The 19,193-nt window shown below is 30.4% G+C and overlaps 1 protein-coding gene across 2 annotated transcripts in view; it reads left to right on the forward strand.

Annotated features, from left to right (window-relative positions):
- NCAM2 (neural cell adhesion molecule 2) overlaps positions 1-18,342 on the forward strand; it is a 564,569-nt gene extending 546,227 nt beyond the window's left edge. For both annotated transcript variants that reach the window (XM_054468800.2, XM_054468803.2), the window contains exons 17-18: positions 9,559-9,678; positions 12,870-18,342. In XM_054468800.2, the coding sequence (XP_054324775.1) occupies positions 9,559-9,678; positions 12,870-12,981 (232 nt within the window). In that variant the 3' untranslated portion in view covers positions 12,982-18,342. The remainder of the gene's footprint in view (positions 1-9,558; positions 9,679-12,869) is intronic.
- Positions 18,343-19,193: the final 851 nt, after the last annotated feature.

The following is a 19,193-nucleotide window of genomic DNA, read 5'->3' on the forward strand; positions in this document are numbered from 1 at the left end:
AAGTCATATGACACACTTTAAAGCATTTTATAAATAGGAATCATACCATGTCTGCTCTCATACCACAATGGAATTGTACTACAAGTCAGTAAAAGAAAGCTAGAAAATACTCCAAATGCTTGAAGATTAAACAATGTACATTTAAGTAACACATAGGTCCAAGAAAAAATCTCAAAAGAAATTTTTAAATATTTTAAACTAAATGAAAATGAAAACACAACAAATCAAAATTTGGGGGATGAAGTGAAACCAATGTTTAGAGGGAGATTTCCTTGAATACATACGTTAGAATATAAGAAAGATTTAAAGTGAATTATCTAGATTTCTACCTCAGGAAACTGAGAAAAGGAGAGCAGATTAAGTTCAAAGTAAGCAGAAGAAAACAAATAATAAACATTGTAGAAGTAAATACATTTCAAAACAAAATCAATAGAGAAAATTAAAACTGAAAGCTGGTTCTTTTAAAAGATTAACAAAATTGCTAAGTTGATACCTAAGCTAACTCAGAAAAATAAAAGAAGACAGAGATAGAGAGAGAAAAAAACACAAGAATTTAAGAAATAAAGAAGGAATAACTACTATAGACAGCATTGTCATTCAAAAGATAATAAAGTAATACCATGAGCAACTTTATGCCAATAATTTGATAACCAAAGTGAAATAGAGAAATTCCTCAAAAGGCTCAATCAGCTAAATGTCACACAGAAAGAAGCAATCTGAACAGACCTTTATATCCATCAAACAAATTGAATTAATAATTAATAGTCTCCCCAGACAAAAAGCACCAAGCCCAGACAGGTTCACTGGTGAATTCTACCAAATGTTTAAACATTAAATTATGTCAATTATCTACATGCTATATCAAAAGATAGCAAAAGAGAGAATACTTTCTCATTCTATGAAGGCAGCATTACTGAAATGCCAAAACCAGACAAAGATATGACAAGAAAACCACAGGCCAATATCTTTCTAAATATAGACGCAAACACCATTTACAAAATATTAGCAAGTCAAATCCAACAATTTATAAATAAACTATATATCACACCCATGTGGGATTTATCCCAGGTATGCAAGTCTGGTTCAACATTAAAAAATCTATGTAAATCCAACACTTCAAGATAATAAAGAACAATAATCATAAAATCATATTAATATATACATAAATTATTTCACAAAATTTGATACCCATTCATAATAAAATCTTTCAATAAGAATGAGGGGTGGACCTTCCTTAACTTAAAGTATATCTAAAAAACTGCAGCTTACATCATTCTTTACATCTTAGTGAGTAACTAGAAGCTGTCCCCACTATATGCTCTCTCACTAATTCTTTTCAACATTGTACTGGAAGAACTAGCGAAAACCATAAGACAAAGAAAGGAAATACAAGGCATATTGATTGGGAAGGAAGAAATAAAACTCCCTTTGTTTGCAGATGACAAGACAGTCTATGAAAAAGTCTGAAAAAACACCTGGGTATAATCAATGATTATAGCAAGGTTGCAGGATAAAAGATTAATACGCAAAAATCAATTCGTATGCAAAAATCAAAAATATAACAGCAATAAACAAGTGAAATTTGAAGTTAAAAACAAAATTATTCTTTTAATTAGCACCCCACAAATTAAATACTCAGGCATATATCTAATAAAATATGTACAAGAGCTATATGAAGAAAACTATGTAACTGATGATAGAAAATAAAAGAAGAATGAAATAAATGGAGTGTTATTTCATGTTCATGGATAGAAAGACTCAATATGGACGAGATGTCAGCTCTTCCAACTTGATCTGTAGAGTCAATGTAATCCCAACAAAATCACAAGTCATTATGTGAATATTGACAAATTGATTCTAAAGTTTATTACATAGAGAGGCAAAAAGACCCACAATAACCAAAGTAATATTGAAAGTATACATTTGTAGGATTGACACTATCTAACTTCAATACTTACTATAAGCTACAGTAAACAAGACAATGTGATATTGCCCAAAGAAAAAACAAATAAATTAATGGAACCAAATAAAAACCCCAGAAATAGACCTACATAAATATACTCAAGTGAACTGACACGTCACACATAGTTAAGGCAGTACTATGGTGAAAAGATGGTATTTTCAACAAATGGTACTGGAACAACTGTAATCCATAAGAAAAAAATATATCTAGCCACAGACATTATGCACTTCATAAAAATTAACTCAAAATGTAATATTGACCTAAATGTAAATCAAAAAACTATGAAACTACTAGAATAAAACATGGCAGATAATGTAGATGACCTTGGTTTTGGTAGTGAATTTTTGGATTCAACACCAAAAGCACAATCCATGAAAGAAAGATTTTTTTTTTTTTTGAGATGGAGTCTCGCTCTGTTGCCCAGGCTAGAGTGCAGTGGCCTGATCTCAGTTCACTGCAACCTCCACCTCCCAGGTTCAAGTGATTCTCCTGCCTCAGCCTCCCGAGTAGCTGGGATTACAGGCACGTGTCACCACGTCCGGCTAGTTTTTGGTATTTTTAGTAGAAATGAGGTTTCACCATGTTAGCCAGGATGGTCTCGAACTCCTGACCTCATGATAAGCTGGACTTCTTTAAAATTAAAAATTTTATGCTCTGCAAAAGACACTGTTAAGTGAATGAAAAGATACAACACAGAATGGGAGGAAATATTTGCAAAAAACATATCTGACAAAGGACTATTATATGAAATATACAAATAATTCTTAAATTCTATATAATAAAAAGAAGAGCCCAATTAGAAAGTGGACCAAAATACTTAATACACATGTAATTAAAGAAGATATACAAATAGTAAACAAGCCTATGAAAAGATATTTCAAATCCTATGAACCAGGGAAATGAAAATTAAAATGAGCTACTATACCACTGCAAGCCTATTGAAATGGTCAACATCTAGAACATTGACAACACCAAATGCTAGATGTGAAGCAACAGGACATCTCATTTATTGCTGATGGAAATGCAGTGATACAATCACTTTGGAAGACAATTTAGCAGCTTCTCAAGAAAATAAATATTCTGTTACCTTAAAATGTATTATTTGAGCTCCTTAGTATTTACCCAAAGAAGTTGAAAGTGTATGTCTACACCAAAACCTGCACACTGATGTTTTCAGAAGCTTGTTTCATAACTGCCAAAACTTGTAAGCAATTAAGACATCCTTCAGTAGGTGAATAAATAAACTGTGGTAGATCCCAACAATGGGGTATTATTCAGCACTAAAAAGGAAAGAGATAGCAAGCCATGAAGAGACACGGAGGAAACTTAGATGATTATTACTAAGTGAAATAAGCCAATTTTAAAAGACTACCTACTTTATAATTCCAACTATATGACAAATACAGTTTTGCTTTGAGAAAAGGAAAAGACACTAAAAAGATCAGTGGTTGCACATGTTGGAAAGAAGGGAGGAATAAGTAGGTGGAGCACAGAAGATTTGTGAGGCAGTAAAACTATTCTGTATGATGAAGTAATTGTGGGAAAAGGTCATGGTAAACATTTTCAAACACATAGAATGTACAACCCCAAGAGTGAACCTTAATGTAAAGTATACATTCGGGGTAATGATGTGTCAAGGTAGGTTCATTGATTGTAACAAATGCACCGCTCTGGTGGGAGGTGTTGCTAATGGGGGAGGCCATGCATGTGTGGGAGCAGGGGATACATGAGAAATCTCTGTATCTCCCTCTCAATTTTGCTATGAAATTAAAACTGGTCTAAATAAAGTCTATACAAATGGAATTTAAAAATCATTCTTTTTAGTTTATAATTGCTGAGCATCATAGCAGAATGTTTTCCTGATGTTAAAAAATTACAATGTATATGGTTAATAGTTTGTAATAGTGAATACATGTACGTGGGAAAGTCAAAAGACTAAAAGAAAAAGAAAAACATTAATAAACAAGGTTTACCTTCTAGTAGACATATTCACATGTGTGCCTAGAAATATTTGTCATTACTCCATGACAACCACACATTTATCACCTGAAAGAATGGCTATTATACTGAATTACACTAATCTAAATAATAAGGAAGAAACAAGAAGAATCATAGATGTTGGGGAAAAGTGAGTATACGGAATAAAATCTATAAGAAATATAATTATATAACTTCAAATATTCCAGAAAAAGAAGTTGTATACTTCAGCAGGTTATTTATAAACCCTGGTAAACAAATGGCACGCAGTTTACAAAACACGAGTGAAATTTTGCTGTTGTCTAATTGGCATATTTGAATCATTTTCATCCTTTCCATAATATGTAAAATGAAAATATCATGGTCGATTCGTAAAAACACAGATGAATGAGGTCTTATTGGATATTCAGTCCTAATCTCCTTTTCATTCATTCCCCCCTTACAAAATTATCATGACAGTAGGATCCAATGGTTATTGTGAGTGACATATTACATGAATACTTGCTCCTCAATTTTAGCTATATACATGGGCCCAAACTTGAATCATAAGCAATCAGAAAATCTGAGAAAGTAAAGAGAATATGAAGTCACATGACGATACCTCCTGTCCAACGCAGGTATAAGGAACACAAAATTTTCAATATTAAATTTGTTTTGGGATGTGTTTTATTTGTATTATTTTTGCATATCCTTCCATTCCATTTAAGTTACAATTATTTGCAAATAAGTTATTCTACATAGTGGAATTAAACTTTTTATTAATTATGTATTCTGAAATAAAACAGAATACATCAATATTTTAAAAACCTTACAGCCATATTTGTATTTTAAGGTAACCACAGTATACCCTTTTACTCTTTCCTTTTCCAAACTAATCATTCTCAAAGCTGTTTTCATGATTTATTAATTGCATGAAATCCTTACATTCTGGCAGGGTGTGCTTATTAATTAATCAATAATATCACCTCTCATGATATGCCAGATGACATCTGACAGGGGCAGAGTGCATGGACATTTACTGTCATTAATGTGGAAACTGTCCCTCTCTCTGTGTTAATATTAATAAAACATAACATAGTATTAGTGTTTCTTTAAGTAACCAAATATTTTAGTTACAAAAGCAGTACCAACATATATAATTTATATTTAATTTAATAATATCACCTTTTATGGTAGACTGGATGACATTTGACAGGGCAGAATGCATTTAGACATTTACAGTTTTAGTGTGAAATCTCTCCCTCTCTGTTAATAAAACATAACATATATTAGTGTTTCTGTAAGTAACCAAATATTTTAGTTTCAAAAGCAGTATCTATATGTAATTTTATATTTAATTTAATAAAATTATATATAATTATTTTAATAAAATTTAATAAAATTTTAATAAAAATATATAATTTAATAAAATTATAGATAATTTAATAAAATTATATATAATTTATTTCATAAAATATAGATAATTTATTTAATTATAATTTAATTTAATAAAATGTATATAATTTTATTTAAACACTCAAAAATCAAAGAAATGTAAAAAGTAGAAATCAAAGACCTTAATCAATACTGATCCTATTTGCTGCCTCATACATAAGCATTAATATTTTTTTCTTTCCTTCTCAATAATTTTCCATGTGGTCTATAGTTTGTAAAAAATAATATCCTCGGATACACACACACATTCACACACACAGATATTTCTATGTACTACATATATGTATATAAATTTTAGCAAATTTATGTCACATAGAAATGCAGCTGCAATAATGTTCCATTTCAGCACATAAATCTCTTCCTCATTCTTTTCATAAATGAGTAGTATTCGATAGTGTTAGATATAATAATGTATTTCTCTGCTTCTTTATTGTTACACTGTAGAAGAAACTTTCAATATTTTTATAATGGACTGTTCTGTATTGAACATCCATATATATAAATTTTGTAAATATACAGTAAGATACTAGATGTAGAATGGAAGGCCAAAACTGAAAAATGCTGGCAAATTGCCCGCAGAAGTCTATTCCAATTCATGGCTGCAATAAAAGCAGAAAATGCACATTTCTTTACAACTTCTGAAATATTAAATATCACCAATTTATTTTTTGACATTATGATAAGTAAAAGTTTTTATTTTGATGTTATTTAAGGTTTGCATTTGTCTATATGAGTCTGAGCTTGTTTCTTTTTTTGGTTACTTTGTTTTAATTGTCTTTTAATGTTCTTTACACACTTTCATAGAGTTATTTAACCTTCTCTCTTACTTGTTGCTTATATCGTGTGTCCTATAATCATTTTATTTTGTATTCATTGCAAATATTTATTTTTATGATGCTATTGATTACATGAAAGTTTCTATTTTCATCTGCAAGTTAATGAATTTTATAAATTTTTTTCAGTGTCGACATTTTCATTTTTTAAAAATTTCTCAAAATTGAAAGTTTCAGTAATATATTTCCAAATGTAAATTCTCCTTGCATGCGGCGGTGGTGATGCAGATAACACTGATTGAGTGCGGATATGCATTAGCTATTACAAGTAACCTACAGGAATTAGTTTAGTACTATTACCATCTTTGTTTTATTAACTAAGCAACGAAGGATGGGGAGTTTTGTGCGATGAGTTAGTGGGAGAACCAGCTAATTTAGTTCTGGGACCCTCCCTTTAAACATTATGCATGCTTGTTATTATTCCTATTTAATAATAAATTCTAAAGTATGGCAGGGATTTACTTAATGTTAACCAGTCTATACATTGCAAAACTTATCCACATTACATTTTGTGACTATTTTGACAAACAACTGCCTCATTTACTCTTTTTAATTCTACAGACAATATCAATAATGATTCTGGTATTACTTAATATAACTTACATGGTCAGGAGAGCAAGACCATCGTGGCTAACGCGGTGAAACCCCGTCTCTACTAAAAACTAGAAAAAAATAATTAGCTGGGCGTGGTGGCGGGCGCCTGTAGTCCCAGCTACTTGAGAGCTTGAGGCAGGAGAATGGCGTGAACCCAGGAGGCGGAGCTTGCAGTGAGCCGAGATCACACCACTGCACTCCAGCCTGGACGACAGAACAAGACTCCGTCTCAAATAAAAATAATATATATATATTATCATATATATATATAACTTACAATGGATAGGAGATTCGACATGTAAATTATGTGTGTTTCAAATATAGCCAACTAAGGTTAAGTAAAATATTCACTTGATAATACTTTAAGGTATTTATTATAATAAAAAAGTTAAAAATAACCTAAATGTTTGTCAGTTGGTGACTGGTTAAATATATGGCGGTACATACATACAACAGCATAGTGTGCAACATGAAAAAATAAGAGACAGCTCTAAATATTCTTTTATAGATTATAGCTAAAACTCAGTGTTAGTTCAAAAGGCTTAATTATATACAGTTAGTATATTATCATTTGTGTAAAAATAACTATATGCATTTCATTCATATGTGCTGATATCTGTGTAGAATGTCTTTGGAAAAAAATTAATGTAACAAAAATTAAAATTAAAAAGATCACCAAAAACAAAAATAAGAATTGTAAAGGCTACTAGCCATTTTCTCTTGTTAATCTTTAATTTCCTTTCAGTAATATTTATTTCATTGTTTTTAATTTAAATATATTTGCATATTAATTTTTAGTAAGGAAAACAATTAAAATCAGAATTCACTAGTCCTTTCTTCTCTCTGCATTGTGCCAATTGTACCAATTGTTAATATTGTTAATCTTTTTCTTGCTAAGAATCATCAATAGCCACATTTCCACAAATAGTATAATCCTGTATGTCATCACAAACACTGGCATCATGCAGAAATTTTTAAAAGAATCAATTGAAGAATAACAAAAAACTAACACACAGACAAACAGACCAAACAACATTAAGATCCAGTGGTGGTGGGCTCTTCATCCATCTTTACTAACTCTATAGATCTTACTTACTTAGGGCCCCTGATCAGAGAATGTTGCTAAATCGGTCTGAATCACTGTCCCTTAGAGACATCTGATTTTCAGAGCTAAAAAAGTGTATTCACTTCTGGATTTTCTTCTATTCTTATCAACACCCATTCTTCAAATTATGATGCATGTGTATGTGAGGTACCTACCTACTCAGATAAGAGCAACAATATGTAACTGTGATCTGATCAAAAGAGTTTTATAGCCTTAGTAATTTTTTTCTATTAAGTCTTAGCATTTGTAGAGTCTGTTCAATCTTTGGACCATAGTAGATTTGTTGTTTGCCTGCTTTTTTGTGTGCGTAATCCTAGTTTACATGCTTCTTAAGAGAAACTTTTAATGTCCGATATCCACCATTATGATAAGAAATATAACAGTTTCCCTGCCCTGAATGTTCTAAATGCCCCACCCTTCCTCTAGTCCCTGGCAACTACTGACTTTATTATTGTCATTATGGATTTGTCATTTCCAGAATGTCATATAGCTGTAATTATAAAGTATTTAGTCATTTCAGACTGCCTTAATTGCCTTAGTAACAATATTTAAAGTTCTTCTATATATTTTCATGGTAGGTAGCTCATTTATTTTTTTATTATGAGTAATTTTCAATTTTTCTGAAGGACCACAGCGCATTTATCCATTACCTACTATCCATTCACGTATTGGAAGACAAGTTGATTACAATTTTTGGCAATTTGTAAGTGGTGTTACTGTACACATTTATATGAAGACTGTTGAATGAATACAAATTGAAGACCCCAACCCTTCTTTAGTTTTTTTTTTTCTATACCTATTTAAATCTTTATTAGAAGTACCTCATTCCCAAGTGTTCTATCTCACTTTACTCCTTGTCATCACCAAATAACTTCCTTGTTATTCTTTTTTGGTTGTTGTTCAGTTATGAGGCATGAAACTTTGTATTGTTTTCTATTTTTCATCAATTATGAAAAATTACATTCACTGTCATATATATTTGAAATTTGACAAAGATGACATTGGAGTAGGAAGTTATAAATGAAAAGGTATACATGTATGCTACAAAGATTACTTTATTTAAACTATTTTCTTGAAAAACTTGAATATGTTAGAAGCCCATAATCATTTTACAGTTAAGATCTTTCATACAAATTGATAGACATATTTAAAAGAAAACAACACATACAAGTTTCGTCTTCTAAATTTTGAAATAAAAGCAACATTTCTGAAGTATTTCAAATGTTTAAAAATTGTAAAATATGTTTCTTTTTTATTATTTTAAAAAGTTTTAAAATATTTTGATATTTTAAAATGTGGCTACTTAGGGGAAAGAAAGCTACTTGATGCTATACATTTTATTAAAATATTTTCATTTTTTTTCAAATAGAAAGTGTACAATAGGATTTAAAATGTGTACCAATTTTGCAAAATAATTGATAGAATTTTGATGAGAAAAAGACATCTAGAAAGAATGGAATTTCTTTTTTTCTGGGTGATAGTATATGGTGAGATAAATTTAAATGGAAAAGCATTTCTCAGTGGTTTTCTTAAATTAACCAAGTTGGATTTATTTGGAGGAAGGTAGAATTGGGTGATTTTAAACTCTGTTTGTTCCATAATGCATCCATTTTTACATTACACAGGTGAGATGTTTCTCTTTATGTTTCTAGGAAAGATGGATCAAAAGAACCAATAGTGGAGATGAGAACAGAGGACGAAAGAATTACTAATCACGAAGATGGGAGCCCAGTAAATGAGCCAAATGAAACCACACCGCTAACAGAACCTGAGTATGTGGCTTGGAGTGCTTACTTATGTTCAAATGGGTGTTGGCAAAATGAGAACACATTATTATTGTTGTACTACATATTTAAATATTAATTATTTTGTGCTTTTACTTTTTCGATGAAAGTACATGTGAATATCTAAAATCCATTTTCTACTGAGACATTTTTCATGAAAACTTTGTATGAATGTCAGAGAAAGTTGGTTAAACCATATATCTATAATTTAATGCAACAGTATAGAAAGATAAGTATCTTACAGAGTTGAGATTTTCAACAATAGTCTTTCTTTTTAAGATAGTGTTGTTTTCGCTTTCAAAATAAAATAATTATATTTACTGAAATAAAGATATGTCAGGAGATTTGTCATCGCTTTGTATACAAACATCAGTGAAATATACGCAAGGCTATTTTAAAAGAAATAATGTTTGTACAGAGGAGAAAATAATATTAAAGTGTTTATCATTGCAATATCTATGTAGTACATGATGCTTGGTTTCCATTCTTGATGTTATTTATTTTGCATCTCTAATAGCTCTATTAAAACTATAGTAGATAACAAAATCTGAAAAGATGAATATATGCCTAGATTCATGCACAGGACAATTAGAATAATTCAAAGCAAAGGCATTATTACAAAGTAGTAATAGTAGTATTCTATTGGATGTATGTGATACTAACAAAACCATGGTGATCACACACTTCTTTACTGTGCACCAAAATAACTTTTTAATTTTATTATTTTTCAGAACAAATATTTATTTTTATAACACCTAATATTTTCTTACAGAGTAAACTGATTTAGGTTTCTCATTCTAAACCAAAGACAAAATGTTGTCACAGATGAAGAAAATGATTTTATTTTCATAAATTCCCTCTATCTGCCCACAAGGGGCTGAAATAATTAATATTTACACAAGTGCAAAGTACTACTCTATAGAAAAAAATGTAATATATATCCTCAGGCCAATTTTAGTGATTGCATTTAGAGATTATTACAATGTAAATTCAAATTAACTGTATGAGATGTGGGTTCTACATTCTCCACTTTAGAAATAAGAGGTGAACATGAAAACTAGTTAAGAATATGCTCTTGGACTGGGCTATATTTTGGGAAAAAAGGGTAATTTAATAACTATGTCACAATTATAGAAAATAAATCATCAATATAAAATAATATGATTAACAGTAATCTTAAACATATTTTACCTGTACATAAGTGGTGAGAAATTCTATACCCAGAAACAAACTATCGATTTGGTGAAAGCACTGGGTCATTAAAAACTTAATATATATTTCATGAGTAAGAGATATATTAAGTATTATGCTAACTTACTATCAGAACTCTAATCAGAACTCTTTCTCTGCAGTTTGATGCTTGAGGTGACACATTGCTTTTATGACCTTGTATTGTCAATATTTTCAGTACTCGTGAATGCTAAAAAGGAATAACTAAGACTGCACTATTTATAACATATATAAAATAGCCTGCTCTCATTGGTACAATGTTTTTTAATGCTTTTTTCATTCCCAGCAATGGATATTACTAGTTTTTGCCTATTACTTACTTTGATTAGTTCTGATAGCTTTGATCTGCAGAATATGTTTTACCCTTCTCATTGAAAAATATAAAATAAATTACAAATAAATCCCAGATGCACTTTCACTCCATTATAACATGGTAAGGTTAAAGTCACAGAGATGGATTGGAATACTATTTCCTTCTTTCTTTCTTTCTTTTTTTTTTTTCTTTTTGAGACTAGTTTCGCTCTTGTTGCCCAGGCTGGAGTGCAGTGGCGCAATCTCAGCTCACCTCAATCTCCACCTCCCAGATTCTCCTGTCTCAGCCTCCTGAATAGCTGGGATTACAGGCACATGGTTCCACACCAAGCTAATTTTGTATTTTTAGTAAAGGCAGGCTTTCTCCATGTTGGTCAGGCTGGTCTCGAACTCCTGACCTCATGTGATCCGCCTGCCTTGGCCTCCCAAAGTGCTGGGATTAGAGGCATGAGCCATGGCGCCTGGCCTGGAATACTATTTCTAACTTAATTTTCTTGATGTGGGAAAAGTTTGTTGTTAAGGGAGAAAAACTCATCTCCAAATGTCATGTACACAATGGTAAACAATTGAATTTGCAAGTTTTAGGAAAATCTAGAAATTTTCATTTCATTGGCATCGAAGTAAGGTTTGTGACGCTGTCTTGATATTAAGAAATAAAGTTATTATTGCTTCATAAGTTACAATTGCAAACAACTCAAAATCTGTGTTGCAAAGTGACATAAAAGTGACAAGAAAAACAATGTGAAAAGAGACAAAAGAAAACATATACAATAAATACTAAAAAGTGAGCAAGTCCTAAAATATGTTCATTTGCATTAAGTTCCAAGGAATATTGTTAATTCACTCAGTTTCTGAATATTATTTTATTTTATTTTATTTTATGTTAATTATTATTATTATTATTATTTGAGATGGAGTCTCGCTCTGTTACCCAGGCTGAAGTGCAATGGGATGATCTCAGCTCACTGCAGTCTCCAACTCCCGGTTCAAGTGATTTCCGTCTAATTTTTGTAATTTTAGTAGATACCTGGTTTCACCATGTTGGCCAGGCTGGTCTTGAACTCCTGACCTCAAGTGATCCACCCGCCTTGGCCTCCCAAAGTGCTAGGATTACAAGCATGAGCCACCACGCCCAGCCTGGTTTCTGAATTTTATGTAACAGAATATGGCAACAATTATTAATCGTTTTCACCGGAGAAAATGTAGTGCTAATAAATCATATCATTGACATTTAAAAATATTTTGGCATTTTACCTTCCATAACATGTAATTATATTTTGGAGATCAACAACTAGTTACCAAATCTAAGCCACCCTATAGTGAACAATTTGGTGCATCTGAATCTACAAATATATTGTTTCATTCATCATTCTGCATTACATTTTTAAAAGGCCAAGTAATTGTTTTTACTCTCTTTTAGATCTTTTTAAATCTATTTTATATTATGTTAATAAATTTAATTTTTCCTTTCTAATTATTGTAGCACGTTTTCTCTACAAAATAGTAACTCATTTAGCATATATAAAATATTAGCATATTATTGGAGCATATTTTCCTTACAAAACAGTAACTTAAATGTTAGGGTGTATCTCCTTAAATACCTCAGAAAATAAAGCTTATTATTTTTTATCTTCCAGAAAATTGCCTTTAAAGGAAGAAAATGGGAAAGAAGCTCTAAATCCAGAAGCTATAGAAATTAAAGTTTCTAACGACATCATTCAATCAAAAGAAGACGACAGCAAAGCATAACAACAACATTACAGGGGCTTGAACAACACTACAAAGAGCATTTGGATTGCAGTGACCCTATGACCAAAACTATTCCATTGACCTTAATTTCTTGGGAAACTTCTAGCTTGGAATAGCTTGTACACATATACATATGATCAAATACTCCTGCCCATGATCCATTCCCTTTTGTTATTGTTGTTGTTGTTGCTGTTGTTGTTAATTTTGTTAAGAATTTCAATATCAAGACTGACTGGCACCAACACTTTGGTATTCAATCTGATTCTATGACTGAAGTACTGGAATTTATTATGTGGCTAAAGTGCTCTATTTATTAAGAACTATATTTAATACCACCAACAAATATAGGGATTAAGGAAAAAAACGTGAGCTACATGTATAAGAAGGCCGTGCATGTGTATGAGTCCTATTCCAGGCAAATAGATTCTTAAAGTGGCTTTCAACTTCAAGATGAAGGCACTTAATAATGGTTAATCATTTTATCAGGGGAATTTCAGGGAACGTAGGCTTCAAAGAGCCAGTTATCTTTAGCAGGTATTAAAAATTGAAAACTTTGGAGAACTCATTTCAAGTTATGATTCAGTGCATTTTCAACATTGATTTTTCATAGACTGAAGTGCCAGATCAAAATTGTTACCCATCTGAAAGAATATTAGTTGTATATAAAATTAGATTAGAAAGACTTTCTAAATCTCATCTCTTTATATATGTCCTATTCATTCGCAATGGATTATACAAAAAAAAGTGTATTGCAAGTGAAATAATATTGATTTCTGCCCTCAGCTTCAAATAAAGTAAATTGAAATGGGAACAATATCAATACGGTGTCTTGATATATTTATAAATATGTGATTATCGTTTATTTTTAAAATAATTTATCAAAAACAAGTCTTTAGTGTTCAAATACTTCAAATCATATCCTCAGATATATTTTTAGCCCATGGTTTTATATATTCTTTAAGAACTAATTTTACCACTGTTATAGGTTCACCATTAAATGTAATTGGCTAATGAAAATTAAAATTTTAAGGTTGACCAAATTAAGAAGAAATTATTTAACATTTTAATGTGCCATAAAAGTGTAAATGATAAACAATTAAATGCCACTATGTGTTCTATTCTGGATGTTCTAGCTAGAAGTCATTTTAAGATTTTGATAAACAACTTTGGTTGAAGAAATTATTTAAGTATTCAACACAAACTTTCTAATATCTTTTGTTAGGGTTATACCAGAATAAAATTCTTCTTTACTTCCAAGCTATGCAAGCTCCCAGAGGTAATAGAGTGACACATGATTTAACTTACATGTAAGGTTTAAAAAAGTATTTATGATTATAAACATACATACCATTTGGGAGCAGGTTTATTAACCTTGAGAGCCAAAGGTTACCTTGGGCCCTGTAACATTCAGAACCTTTGGTGTTTCAGGTGGTATTATAGCTCAAATAGTGACAGGACAGGGAATGTGTTCCAAAGGAATATTGGAGCAATTTTAACATTGCAGAAGCCTGCTCTGGGTGTGTCTCTCTGTAGAGATAACCTGACGATTATTAAATGTAAAATTAAGGCAACTCATGAATATTTTTATTTACAAAGTGCTTGAAATTCAGCCAAGGAGAGCAAACTAAGTAATTTTATAAAATTCATCACTTTTCTGGCTACAGCAGGACAGAATATGACCATCTTCATTTGAAGGCACCAAATCGTCGCAGTGTCTTTGCCATAAATTGCAGGGTTAAATGCGGGAATCTCTCCTTGCTCTCCTGTGTGGCATATTCTGAAGAAAAGAACAGAATTCTTGTGCCTACCTAAGAATTTGAGTAGTGTCTAAACAAACAAAGCAGTTAGGTCATTTTAACTGACTTGATTATCCAACTGGTCTTTGACAGATTTGACTGTTCATATTTGGTTTATGTTTGTCTGATCATCCAGTTTGCTTTATTTTGCTGTGTTTTATTTTGTTGTTTGTTTTGTTTTGTACCAGTGTACTAAAACTAGTCAAAATACTTGAATTAGTTTGTTTGTGCAAAGTGTACAAGCTTAGTAAAGTGTCCATGAAGCAATAGCCATGAATGCTAATTATTTCTAAATAGGGCCACATGGTTTTAAACTAATGATGGGGAAAGAATTACCATGACTGAGAAAGTCATTTCGCATGTTTACTATTGTTATATTTGTGCTTTACTTCAAGAGTGCAGAAATCATAATAAATAACAAACTATTTTTGTGTTTTCTCAATTTGACATTTCTGTTTCTCTCATTTATTTGGATTTTCCTTGTAAAGAAATTGACATCTATTTCATATATATATATACGTACATATATATATATATATGATGTTAAATTTCCTGCCACTCATTTGGAGTAATGATCTGAAATTAACAGATAATCTGAAGCTAATTATATTCAGACTATTTCAAGTGCACTGTTTCAGTTGCCCGGGTGGTCCTTACCTCTTGTCCTTGAAATCCATGCCATGCTGAAGCAAGGCAATACTGTGATAAAGTATTTTTTTTAATATTTCAATGGAATGCTCCAAATGATTTATAAAAATTTCAAAATAAAAGATGGCTTGTAGTAAATTGTAAAATATGAGTAGAACTGAAATAACCTGTTTCATTCTTATTCTAGATTAAACATATACATATAACCGTATAAATGTTATTTTTATTGTCTGAGAGTACTCTTAAATATTAGTATAAAGTGTCAAAAGAATTGACTGAATATAAGTACTGTTAAAATAATTTGAACCCTATGATATTTTAAACCAAGAGGCAAAGATATCACCTAAAACTTGGTATTTCTTGATAGGTTAGGTGCAATTAGGCAGTGACAATCTATATTCAGCAACATATAAGAGGAAAGAGTAATATCAGAATTTTGACACAAATTAATGTGTCAATATATTTTACAATGATTGTCGAAGGAATTTAAGAATTGTATTTTTAAAGATTTATTTATTATTTTTGTGGGCTAAGACATTACCATTCTATTGATACTAATGTCTAACATTAATGTAATGTTTCTTGTTTTCTTTTATTTTCAATATTAATAACTATAAAAGCATTTTTCAAAGGCTATTTGATCCAGCACACTTCATATGGATCTTAGTCTTTGAATTAAATATTTATATAAATAGATTTTATTAATCAAATTATTTATTTGTGTGCCAACAATTAATTGTAACTTTACGATCATACCTTTGTTTATGCTTCTTATTTTAAATAATTAAGATGTATCTGTGCCTTTTAATTAGCATGACAGTCTGCTTTATTAAAAGAAAAAACTACAATTAACATCATTACTAGTATATTTTGCTTAGATTTGAGATACTCAAATGATGCTGTCTTATTTACAGTCAGTAAATAAGTTCAATTCAAACTATTTTACCTTGAATATAAAATCTAAATATAATAAACTATACTGTATAATTTACTTTAATTCATGTTGAAACAATTCTTTTTATACACACACGTGAAATATTCTTAATTTGTTCTGTATTGCTTTTCTAAACAATAAATACATTCTAGATATTGTTGAAATTAAATTTTGCCAGTTGTAAGACAAAGACAACAGATAACTTTTGAAAATCAAGCAAATTACTATGGTGTTTCTTGGGTCTTCATTATTCCATTTATATATATATTTTATTTAGAATAATAAATCAACCTTTATTTTTGGCAGTAAGATTATCACTGATGAAAATATGTACAGCTCAAGTAGTAGAAATAATATTTTCCATTAGTTAATTTAGGAAATATTGGAATAGCATATTAGAATTATTTATGAGATTCACAATGTTCTTTTTCACAGAATATAAGGTAAACATTCAACTTAAATCCCCCATGAAGTTTTTTCATACTCATACTCATAATCATAATCACATAATGTGCTTATTCCACAAACTTTGTATCTGGATATATTTTTAACAATAAGTTTGTTAGCATTATTTATTTATCTTTAGAGATAAAATATTTGCATCTGTTTATTAACCCTTTGAAGCATTAATACTTAGTCACTCACATTGAAATTGCATATGGATGTATCAACATAGGCTAAAATTAAATTATGGATGTCGCAGAAATGAAATACTTCATCTTAAAAGGTAAAATTTTCAAGAAAGTATTTTATTCACGGACTTAATAATGTCTTAAGATGAAACAATTATATGTCCAAATGAGAAATTTATAAAAAGACCCACATATAGTAGTTACTGAACAAACATAATTTTCTTCCAGCTCCCATCCTTCCTTTTTGAAAAATTGAATTTACCCCGTAGATGCAGCTATTTACAATTATACAAGAACGCTAATAGATTAATTATTTCCTCTCATATAAAGGCAAAGAATTTTATATTATATATAATGCTAAATATTTATTTGATAACACACTTAATATTCTTAGAAAAATAGTTTATTTAGGATTTTATCTATAACATACATATATTATTTGGTATTACCTCTTTAAATTTTCATTTTATACAATTTTTGAGATTCTGGCCACACAACATTCAGAATTATTGCTCATGTAAATTTAAATATTGCTACTTTTTTTTTTTCTTTTCTGAAATGAAAACATGTATCTTTTGGCATCTGTTTTTAGCCTCCCATGGAAGACAGTAAGCAAAACCATCACTGCTGGAGAATTTCAAATCACAACCCGACACAGGAGAGTAGAGAAACAAAGAAATGAGTGGATCTAGAAAGGCAAACTGAATTGCTATATTTGGAATAGCTAAGAAGGACCTGACTTTGAGAAGTGCTAGACCAGGGACTAGGAACGTTGCTTAGATAAAAATTATGGCCGATTACACTGATGCAAAGGAGAAAACAGTGTAACACAGAGGAGAAAGTTAACAGAGATAGAATCTATGATTTAATTTTGCAAATAGTTTTTTTAGAGAACAACATGCATACTATAAAAGAAATGATACTATTAAGAACAAACCTATTTGTTCCAACTCTTAAAGAAATATTCATGGTTTAGCATTTGCCTCTAAACCCTGTTAGAAATATGTGAAGTTAGAAATAAAGGTTTTTTTTTAAAAAAAAAAAACTTTTTTGGTATGTGAACTGTATGCTGTGCTCAGTATGTACTGAAACATACTATCTTTTATTTTCTTTAATTTATATATTCCTTTCAAATTCTATATTCTTAAGTTAGCTACCACAACGTTTTCTTATTGTTTCAATATGGTATGTCCCAATGAAATGCTGTATATATATGTCTAAACTGTAAAAATTATACTGCAAATGTTGAAGTTTTGTATTTATGAGAGACATTGAAAGTATGGCTTACAGTATATCAAACTTGTCACACTTCACCATTTGTATATTAATAGTAAAGATACTTTTACTTTAATAAAGTGTTGCATTTTATGTTTATTTTGAATAACACTTCTGCAGTGAGCAAGCTTATGGCTTTTCAAATACTTCTGTGTTAAGAAATTTCCAAACATATATCTAGATATCCTAAAGAAGAGAATGCTTTCTGCCATCTTATCTCTCAATGAGTTACAATCTTTTGGCTTCTACACTGAGCAGAGCTCAGAGAATTAATGAATAAACAGTTGGTTTAGAGCAGTGGTTCTCAAAATGTGACCCCCTAGAGCAGCATTACCTGGGAACTTGTTCGAATTGTAAATTTCTAGACCTCACCAGAGACTCGATAAATCAGAACGTTGTAGGACAGAGCCATGGTAATTTGTGTTTCAATAAGAATTTCTGATGATTCTGATGCACGCTAAAATTTGAGGTCCAATGGATTGGAGACACTTTATTTTTTCATTTACCAAATTGTGTTGATCAATTTATAAATGCTAGGCAACCAACTAAATGTAGCCAGTTATGCTTTAACGCAATGTATGCATTCCCCAACAGCATCATATTCTGCAAAATAATGCACTTAATAATAAAAAGACTTGACGGAAAAATAAGTTTGGAACAAACCAGTCAAAATGTAAGCAACTGTGGAACCAGAGCATTGACACAAGTTAACAGCAAACAACCATTCTTTAAAAGAAAGTATAAACATTATTGAAACATGTTGAATGATAGTCTAATATTAACTTCTGTTTCAAAGCTAATCATTTCACACATGATTTCATAAGTAGTTTTCATTTTTTAAAACTAGTATAAGTGTGACTCCTTAAAAACTAAAAATCTGAGTGCCAACTTTTCACAAGGGGGCAATTTTCAATGTAAGCTTTACAA

Source organism: Pongo pygmaeus, chromosome 22 (assembly GCF_028885625.2).
Source record: "Pongo pygmaeus isolate AG05252 chromosome 22, NHGRI_mPonPyg2-v2.0_pri, whole genome shotgun sequence".
Taxonomy (NCBI): Eukaryota; Metazoa; Chordata; class Mammalia; order Primates; family Hominidae; genus Pongo; species Pongo pygmaeus.